We start from the raw sequence: 9,810 nt of genomic DNA, 5'->3' as shown, positions 1-9,810 counted from the left end.
TTCCATATCATAGTCTAGCCCAAATGAATGTTGTAGGGGTGTTCCTCAATATGCATGAATTATTATTTTTTTTAGGAATTCATTTATTTCATTTTTTGCTACAATACTGCGATAGCTAGGGGTGCTCATGGTTTAACCGAATCATGGGCCTGCGTTTAAAATCAAACTGATATTTTTATTTATTTTTTTAAATACTAAATTGACCGATTTGATTAATCAGATTTTTCAATTCGATTTGATTTTTGGTTTTTTCTCACCCCTAGCCATAACGCACGGCTACAACCAAAAATCCTGACCTTAGATGTATTACAGTGGTTACACCACAAGAAGTCATTTAATCTGATCAAAGTGGAGCCATAGCAATAATACATCAATGGTTTTGATTTTGATTGTTTAAGCAGTGAGCACAATGCTAACGCTATGACACTGTTGCAGCAAATGTATAAGGTTCAAAGTATTGATATGTATTGGCCCATATTGATTAATAGGTATTATATTGGGAGTTTCCCAATATACCTTTATAGAGGGTGTATCAGAGTTTTAATTGGTTCAGAGGATGAACAAACCTTAAACTAGCCCCTTTGAACCAAATTAAAAAAAAAAAAAACTGCCCGATACATTTATACTGAGATATCGGATATATCAATATTTAGAACCTTGCAAATAACCAAACAAAACCGAATAGATGGCCGGATAAATGGTTCAACCTTCAACGCTAAAGAATTTGGGCGAAGTCGTCAAGAGGGGAAGAGGGGTCTTTTTATTCGTACATGACAAGCAGAAGCTGTACCCCACCGATGTTCTGCTCTGTTGGACCACTGATTTATTTCCGATCACAATCATCAAGATCAATCCCCGCCCATCGAAACCAAAAAAAAATCCTCAAATCCACGTGGTCCTTGTTCGAGATTCTCAACTTTCAACCAAATCGATTCCATCAATAAACGCCTGCAGTTCTCATCATAATTCATATCTCCTCCAAATAGTAATTTTGTCATTCCAATCATTTCAAAGGATTTTTTAGTAATTCTATTTCAGAATTTTAAAATGTCGGTTTGGCGTAAGTTGTGCCGAGCCGCAAGTTTGATAAATCTGCCATTTATCAAACTTTATCTGTTAACGGATAACTTAAGATCTTCTCTTTAACAAGCTTAAGCATACGTTGACGAAAAATACCCTTAGATTTTTTCTTTAGCAAGGCAAGCTTCGACTCCTAATCTAATCCACCTCCTCGCAATTAACATTTAACATTACTGGACCAATCAATAAGCGCCACGTCATATAATCCCCTCTAGCAACTGACAATTGCCGGTTCCATTATTCTGGATTGACGTGGTCTGTAGTGATTGGCCCAGTATTATGACTAGAACTTTTATTCAGATGATTTGGACCGTTGACACCGGTTCCAAGCAGCTAGAGTTGGCTGATGTTAGGAGTGGAACCGGTGAACAACACACACCTGTCGGTTTTGTGAAGGGAACAAATGCGAGGCGAATGAAAATTCAAATATTGTGGTAGTTGTAGAAGTACGACCGACGGTATCGTCTGGTTTTAAGAGGGAAAGAGTTGGAGGAGACTTTCTACACGTAGTGGCGAGCAAGCAAGAAAAGGGGAAAGAAAAAGATTGTTTGAGACAGTGAGTGAGTGAGACTGTGAGTCTGTAAGAGAGGGAGAGAGAGGACAACCACGTCATTTTGGATATCGAGCTTTTTTTGTGCGTGAAGAGAGAGAAAACACAGAACCAGAGGATCCACAACCTGAAAACCATTAATTAAAGCAAGGAAGTTAAGAACAGAGAGATCTGGAAACCTGTTTTTCTTTTTCTCTCTCCCTCTCTGTCTTCCTTGTTTTGAGCATTCGAGCTAGAAAAAGAAAGTAGAGAAATAGAGTTTCGAAGGAAATGGAGAGAGCTACCCCCGTGAGGAAGCCTCATACTTCCACTGCAGATCTGCTCACATGGTCGGAGAATCCTCCCGCCGACTCTTCTGCTACAAATTCCGCAGCTTCTGGTTCACGACCGACGATCCGCAATAATCAGGTAGGTGTTCTCCGTTAGAATCTAGGGTGTCTTTTTGATATTTTTCTGGTTTTCCGGTTATTTAGAGTGTTTTTTCGGAAAATTTCAGCCGTCCGACGGGATCAGTAAGGTTCTTTTCGGAGGACAGGTTACTGATGAAGAAGTTGATTCTTTGTTAAAAAGGTAAGATCTGGTCGATTCTTTTTTATCTGATTCAAACTTAGGTGGTTCTCTAATTCTCCCTCTTTCTTCCTGTTTGTAGTTTCGAAATTTCTTTGGTTGTGGAGTTTCTATTGGTCGTAATAACAAATCTCCTATGATAAGCTGGAGAAAAAACTTTTATTACTTGGTTTTTCCTGCATTATTGATGGTTATCACATTCTCCATTTTTTTTCTTTTTTTTTCCCTTCTTTTACAAATTTATGCTCCGGTTTCTTGTACACTGTTTTTCAGATCTGCCGATAAATTAAATGTTTTAACTTTTTCCCGTAATATGCTCTATGGATTAATGACATTCATAATCTCTCTCTCTCTCTCTCTCTCTCTCTCTCTCTCTCTCTCTCTCTTTCTTTCTCTCTCTCTCTGCGTGGATCTTCTCTCATGAATTATAGCCAGAGCAGTGCACCTGGATATGTTATACTCTCTCCTATGACTGATTATTTTTACTGAACTCGCCATGAAATTTCATTAAGAATGAAAATATATCGCAGACTTGGTAGCTTGTTGTGCTGTTGTTTTTTCCCCTTATGTGAAAAGGAGGAACTTTGTCCCATTTGCATCAATGGAGTGATTGCTGGAGACATGTCCACTTTATTTACCTATAGTTTAATTACCTCTTACATTTGGTTTTAGAAAGTTAAAAATCTAAGCTTTTTACTCCTAGGTGCCTTCCATCTCTTCTTCGTTTGTACTTTTTAGGAAGCGCAGATTGTGGATGACATTTCTATGTGCTGGTATTTCAAGTTAAAGGGTGTCTCCTCTTTTCCTATCCACAAAGTCTTTTCATTGTCTAGCTTTCTATCTGGTACATGTTTGGCATCATATAGAATTCAGATCTTTGATTTTTAGGCGTGCATACTTGTCATATCATATATGCCTAACAGTAATGCATTTCCAAACAATTATAGTGTTGAAGAAGTTAAAATAAAAATTACTGCATTCATTTGTTAAAAACCTTGACCTATCAATTTTGACTTTTGAGAGGGAAGTTCTACAACGAGTTAATACATTGTATAATTATGGTTAATTTATACAGCTCAATAATGGTTCTTGCTAGGAGGATTACAATAAATAAAGGGTTGGCCCTAATTCTTGTTGAATTATATTTTTCAAAGATTATATGAGAAAAATTGCTCTTTATAAATTATTCTTGACCCAATTTATCTTTCAGCTCTAAAGATCTGTTATATGTGAAGATAGTAATGGCCTATTCTTCTTTTTTAGTCTCTCTATATATTATATATCCCTTAAATATTATTAATTAATGGGCATAATAAAATATCAGTTATAGAACGAGGAACCAGGATACTTTCACAAAATGTCTTCATGCTTGGTGTAAATTCTAATTACAAAGTGGCTTATTATATTTCTAAATTAATGTGCTTGAAAGTTATGAAAATTGAGTAACCTGGACCTACTTATTTAGGTTGTCTATTAATTAAGTCTTACTTTTGTATTTATAAAGTCGTTATATGAGTCACCGAGCCACTGCACTTTAGTAATCAGTAACAGTGATGTAATATAAGATGCTGGTTTTTGTTAATACATGACATTATTTTGAAACAAGTAAGAAAAGCTGGAATTAGTTAAGGGGAGCACTGCATCCTGAACTATCAACAATGCCTGTGGTTATTTTTTACCATTTAGTTCTATTTTATAGTTCCAACTATGTATTGGTACTTAGTGTCCTATAAAACAGTCATTTCTGTCATATATGACAGGCCGTGTTTCAGCATTTCTGGGTTATCTTTTAGATGATTCCCACCATTCTTTTTGTAAATACTTTTTGTTGTCACTAATTCTCCTGCTTGGCTAAATATCTGTGTTGTCTCCAACAACAAGCCATTAACAAGTTTTTGTCCTCTAGACCTCTTGTGTTTATTTTGTTGTATCCACTGCCCATGCATTTTTGGGTGGAAATTTTCTTAGGTGTTCTTCTGGATTTTATGTCATGGCTGGGTCTTTAGGGGTTTCCAGTTCTTTGGCTTTTAGGGACATTTTGTATATGTGGGCTTGTGTCAAGCGTGAGGATCTCCATAGTTTCTTTTATTTCTCCTTTCTTTTGCTTTTGTTTAATTTATCTTCTAATCTTAATGAAATCGTGACCGATTAAGAAAGAGTAAAATACTACTACTTTTTGCATGATAATATATTTTGGTTGTGTAGGTACAATAAGTGATGCTGGGGAATGTAAATTCCTTTCTAACCTTCTTTCACTTTATTGATATTATTACGATCAAAGAGTAGGGTGCAAGTATCCTATTTGTTTATTTTTACAACATAACGTTCAAAATAATAAAAAATTGAAAACATTTAAGCACAGAGTTTTTTTTTTTTTTTTTTTTTTTTATGGTTATACTTACTTTTCTGATGATAGTATTCTCGAAATAGAGTGCTTTATAACCCTTGTAAAATATAAAAGAATGGTACACAATTAATATAAAACCTAAAATGCCATCAGTTGGTTGTGTATTTTGTAGTAGCCTATTGTATTTCTTGGCCTGTTGATACTTTCTGTAGCTCCCTCAGAGATATACTTCCAGGAATCTCTGACATGCATATGTTATGTTTCATGAGTAGTTGATCTGGGTAAAACTAGACTTTGAGAGTCCAGGCTATTAGGTTTTTGTAGATTCTACAAACATCAGGTACATTATACATATCATACGTGCACTAATTGTTGGTGCATGCATTACATCTTATGCATGTCTCTTAGTCTGTTGGGCAGTTTAATGACGTGTAATCCGGATGCAAAAATGCTAGGTCAAGATTGTATACAAATCATGCTCAAATTGTTGGTGCAAATCTTTTTTCTTAGAGCTCTTCTTTTTTCATTCAACTTCTAATTGGATATTTGAAAAATTTTAAGTCTCCTGTGTAATCCGGATGAAGAACACTTTGTTGTATGATTTATAGTCCATTGTTTTACTGGAATGTATAAACTGAAATGACAGGCTAAAATGATTTATTATTAAGTATTTAATTGGACGGAAAATTGCAAGCACCCTTTTGTCAAATATCAGAGAAGGCTAAAAAGATTGCATGGCTCAACTATGATAATTACATCAATTTATAGACTGAAGAGAGATAAAACCAATCTTATTTCATTACATAATTTGCTAACACTTTTGACTATGGACAAATCAGAATGCCTCTTTAGTAAGTTAAAACTTGATGAGATGCTTGATTATGTCTTTGTAAGGCCTTCTGAAACTATCTCTGCAAATTTCAGGAAACCATGCTCAGGTTCTAAATTGAAGGAGATGACTGGTAGTGGTATCTTTGCAGCTGATGGTGAAAATGGTGCAGCAGAATCCGGTAGTCCTAATCCTATTTCTAACAATAAAACAGGGTTACGAATTTACCAGGTATTTATTTATGTATTGAAGTTTTAAGGTACTTTAGGGTGTGAATTCCTTAAACAAGTCCATTACATTGGCCGCATTGCTTATAACTTGCCCCTTTTCATTCACATATGCATGCTCATATGTCTGTTTGAAATATATCTTATGTTTGGGTGTCTCAGCAAGCACTTAGTGGAATTAGCCAGATATCATTTGGTGCTGAAGAGAGTGTTTCTCCTAAGAAGCCAACCTCACTTCCTGAGGTGGCAAAGCAGCGGGAACTAAGTGGGACACTTGAAACTGAGGCAGAGGCAAAGATGAAGAAGCAGTTTTCAGATGCGAAGTGCAAGGAGCTTAGTGGACATGATATATTCGGCCCTCCTCCCGAGGTTCCACCTCGGCCATTGGCTGCTCGCTCCTTGGAAAAAGAAAGCAAAGACATGGGGGAACCTGCACCACGAAATGTACGCACATCCGTCAAAGTGTCTAACGTGAGTGAGTTAATTGTGTGTGGGGGTCGGAAATGCCTTTTGATATTTCTTTAAATTTCTTTCATTATTTTCCTCCTTTTTCTTCTTTTGTTTTCCAATCTTCCTACATCTACCTTCAAGGATGCAAAATAGTAGAATTGAGTCAGATATACCTTGATCCAAATTTGATTTGTCAGCATTCCAATTTGAATTGGATCTTATCCATCATATTTAGATTGGAATCAAATCAAATTTGGATATTGAATGCCATTAATAAATTAGACAAAAATGATCAGAATATAATACATTATTAATAAAATAAACAAAAAATGTATTTGATATTGTATATAAATAAATGAACTTGAAAATTACTTTATGAGACTTGAACCTATGACTCTGTTGTAAACATATTTTTAGATGTTTAAATATTATTGTATTGGATCAGATCAAATTAGAGTAGATCCATATTTGACCTATTTATAAATGGATCGAATTTAGATCACCTTAATTGTATTGGATTCAAGTTTGAATTCAGACAAGTGGGTTCCATTTTATGTCCTAGTTACCTTTTATTTTACTTTTTAATTCACTTATTATTTTCATTTCTCTTCTTCTAGGGCTGTTAATAGTTTGCTTTTGTCTGAGTTTGAAGCTGAAATCCAATCTGAATTTGTTCTGTTCATGATTGGATTGAATATGAATCACATTGCAATTCAATCTTATAAGATTTGAATCTTTTTATAGTTTACCTACCCTAAGTGGCCCCATTCTTCCATGTTGAAGGATGGTGTGAGCTGCCTACCAGGTAGGGGACCCTCTGGATTGGGCACCTACTTGTGCAATCCTCCACTACATGGCAAGGGTCCTTGGGCTCAAACTTGGCCCATCAATAGAAGATAGAGAGAGAACTATGTGGGGCCATTTTTAGCCCCATAACCAATTTTCCACATGAAAGATTCTTTTGTAATTCAATCTTCACTTGATTTGACCATTTGATAATCTCTCTCTCTCTCCCCCCCCCCCCCCCCCCCCCCCCCCCCTCTCCTGTGTGTGTGTGTGTGTTTGAGCCTGAGAGCAGCCACTTCTGGAAGAAATTGCTGAAGGTTAGGTCAGCATCCAGACCCCTTCTAAGATCCCAGATGGCAGGGACCAACATTTGGTAATAGCCCTGAAGTTCAAGTCCCAAAAAATTATTTTCAAGTCATTTTATTCATGATATATGGTTATCACTGTCATTTGTAGTTCATTTTGTTAACGATATATGATATTTCCATAACTTTTAGTTCAGATTTGAATCCAATATGTTTACAGCCTGTTGTGCTGTAATACTTTGGTACAATGGGGGGAGTTTACCTTCACACATTGGATGAAGGGTGCAAACTTCCCTCTGAGCATTCCACTAATGGATGTGTAGTTAGGTTGTCAGCCTTAAATAAAAAAAATTAAAGCCTTGGTACGATACCGATTATTTGTCCGTCACTGGGGTGCTTATCCATTCAAGGAGCAAAAAACTTTCCAATGGTGGAGGGCATGAACAAGTTTTTGATGCCTACTGTGCTCTCCTGGCACATGCTTGAGGACCGGGGGGGGGGTTGAACAACTTGGTGACCTGCTGAACCAAAGATTTAGTTTGGTGGTGTTACCTAATATGCATGGTTTGTTGCTTATGTGGCATTTGTTTTTGTTTTAAGAAAATAAAAGCATGTATATTATGAAATGAAACTCCCCCTTAGTTGTTTGGAGTTTTGCATTCTTCTAAGCGGTATAAGGAATTTGTGTTGATACTTGATAGTATAGTCATCATCCACAGACAACTGGCCATGCCATGTGGACATTACCAACGGGGAGGACAGGTTGTACCCATCCTAGCTTGGATCTTCCCCACTCCACTTGGTCTTCCTTTTGTTATTTGTTTTTAATTAATCAGATTTGGGTGTATTCCTACCTCTGCACATCACATTTTTTGTTAGCTTTAGACATCTAACTTGGTTCTGATTTTGGTTTACATTTTAAAGCCTGCTGGAGGTCACAGCAATTTCATTTTCAGTGAGGAACCTGTGATTAAGACTGCGAAGAAGATACATAACCAGAAATTTGCGGAACTGACTGGCAATGACATCTTCAAAGGGGATGTACCTCCAAGTTCAGCTGAGAAGTCACTTAGCACGGCAAAGCTGCGGGAGATGAGTGGCAGTGATATCTTTGCTGATGGGAAGGCAGCCTCCAGAGACTACTTGGGTGGCGTCCGCAAGCCTCCAGGTGGGGAGAGCAGCATCGCCTTGGTTTAATTTTAGTGTTTAACTTATATCGTTCTTACCTATTACCGTCCGTCATGTTCTGGTCTTCTTATTTTCGTGGGTTAGTTTGTATGTTTGAATGCTGAAGGGCCTCTTCCTATATGCTCGATTGATAGAGTAGCAGTGTGGGTTTTGGCCAAGTATGTGATATATATATATATATATATATTTCAGGGTTTAACATCCAAACCGGAGGGATGAACTGATGGCTAATTGGTTTCCCAACTTTCTGTGTCAATCAGGAGTTATAGTTTCAATAACCTCGCGTTCTTGTTTCATTTTGGGTTCACTAATCACTACCATGGCACTGCTTTTTGCCCCTCTCCATAACTGCAGTAAAAGGTTCAGTCTGGAAAGAGTGCGAATACAATATGTTTAGCGCCTCCCAAACTAAGCCAAGTATTAAGTAACAGGTTATTTGTGTTCTGTTAAGGTAAGCCCGTATCATTGTTCTGTAAGTTTGATGGTTATTTTGTTAGTTAAAAGCTTGGCCCGCCTTCACTCGGGTAATGGGCAACAACAGGGGTAGCTCTCCTCCAAACCCCTAGAGTCCTAGACCTCCCCAATCCAAGAGCTGGAGATTCTAGCAACAGGCTAACTGATAGGCCTATGTGGAATTTAATGCGGGAGGCTTGGTCCCCGATCCAGTTTTATTAGTGGGAACCGAGCACATTTCCTTCATTATGTGGTGACTTCATAGGTGTCTTTCCTTTCTCAGATAATTTGTTTCAAAAGATGTCCATTGCCGAGCTCTTTCTCTTTGCAGTGCTAAATTTGCAGCAGTACTTTCTAGCTACTGCCTGTAGCTAAAGAGGCGCTAACAAACAAACACCAAGGCCCCAGATGTGGACGGTGATGGTGGCTGCCAAATGTCCGTGAATCTATGTGCCATATTCCTTCTATCTTCCAATCAGAAGGTTAACATGTTTTGATTGGTTTCATATAGATTTGTGAATTGGTAAGTCAGTGGCTGTGGGCTGTTGAGGGACGGTCATTTGGTGCATTATTATTAAGTCGGAATCGGAATCGTCTGATTCTGATCAGTCTCAACCCTCGAACCACATCTTAAAAGGTTCCACCAAAGTGCTGCCTTTTTTCACCTTGAAACGTCTCCCAGTAGGGGGCCTACCGGCTACAGCTTTCCTCTTTGTTTACAAGACTAGAAACTGCATTGCAGTCAAGACTGGAAACGTCTCCCAGTTCCTTTCTCCAACCAATTTAACAAATCGGTCCATGGACCCTATTTTTATCCGACTTTCCCATTTCTGTCGCTGCTTTTCTTCCACTGCATATGAGATGGTCAGATAGGTTCGATGCACCAAGGCAACATCGAAGGCTCACTGAGACTGAGTGGGTGGCATCTAGGGAGATTTGCTGGTTCAAAAGCCAAGATTGGTTGATTTTTGACCGTCTGATTCCCTTTTTTTTACTGTAATGAAAATAGTACGTCAACCTATGACCCA

At 37.6% G+C, this 9,810-nt stretch overlaps 1 protein-coding gene across 2 annotated transcripts; it reads left to right on the top strand.

Moving 5' to 3' along the window:
• The first annotated feature begins 1,392 nt into the window (after positions 1-1,392).
• Positions 1,393-8,536, top strand: LOC148876781 (uncharacterized). 2 transcript variants are annotated; one of them, XM_088969947.1, is made up of 5 exons: positions 1,393-2,038; positions 2,127-2,200; positions 5,469-5,604; positions 5,763-6,044; positions 8,066-8,536. In XM_088969947.1, exons 1-5 carry the CDS (start codon positions 1,901-1,903, stop codon positions 8,336-8,338), a joined length of 903 nt encoding a protein of 300 aa, XP_088826073.1. In that variant the 5' UTR covers positions 1,393-1,900; the 3' UTR covers positions 8,339-8,536. The 2 variants fall into 2 exon arrangements, with proteins under 2 accessions (XP_088826073.1, XP_088826069.1); XM_088969943.1 differs by having other exon boundaries at positions 1,505-2,038; positions 5,763-6,071.
• The last annotated feature ends 1,274 nt before the right edge of the window (positions 8,537-9,810 follow it).

This window comes from Nelumbo lutea, chromosome 1 (assembly GCF_056320005.1).
Source record: "Nelumbo lutea isolate HS-2025 chromosome 1, American lotus-T2T, whole genome shotgun sequence".
NCBI lineage: Eukaryota > Viridiplantae > Streptophyta > Magnoliopsida > Proteales > Nelumbonaceae > Nelumbo > Nelumbo lutea.
The sequence above is the reverse complement of the archived record's forward strand: the minus strand, read 5'-3'. Positions and strand labels throughout refer to the sequence as shown.

Coding starts and splice junctions, on each gene's coding strand:
- LOC148876781 (XM_088969943.1), top strand. CDS start 1,901: ATGGAGAGAGCTACCCCCGTGAGGAAGCCTCATACTTCCACTGCAGAT. Junction 2,039..2,126: donor CGACGATCCGCAATAATCAG/GTAGGTGTTCTC, acceptor GGAAAATTTCAG/CCGTCCGACGGGATCAGTAA. Junction 2,201..5,468: donor GTTGATTCTTTGTTAAAAAG/GTAAGATCTGGT, acceptor TGCAAATTTCAG/GAAACCATGCTCAGGTTCTA.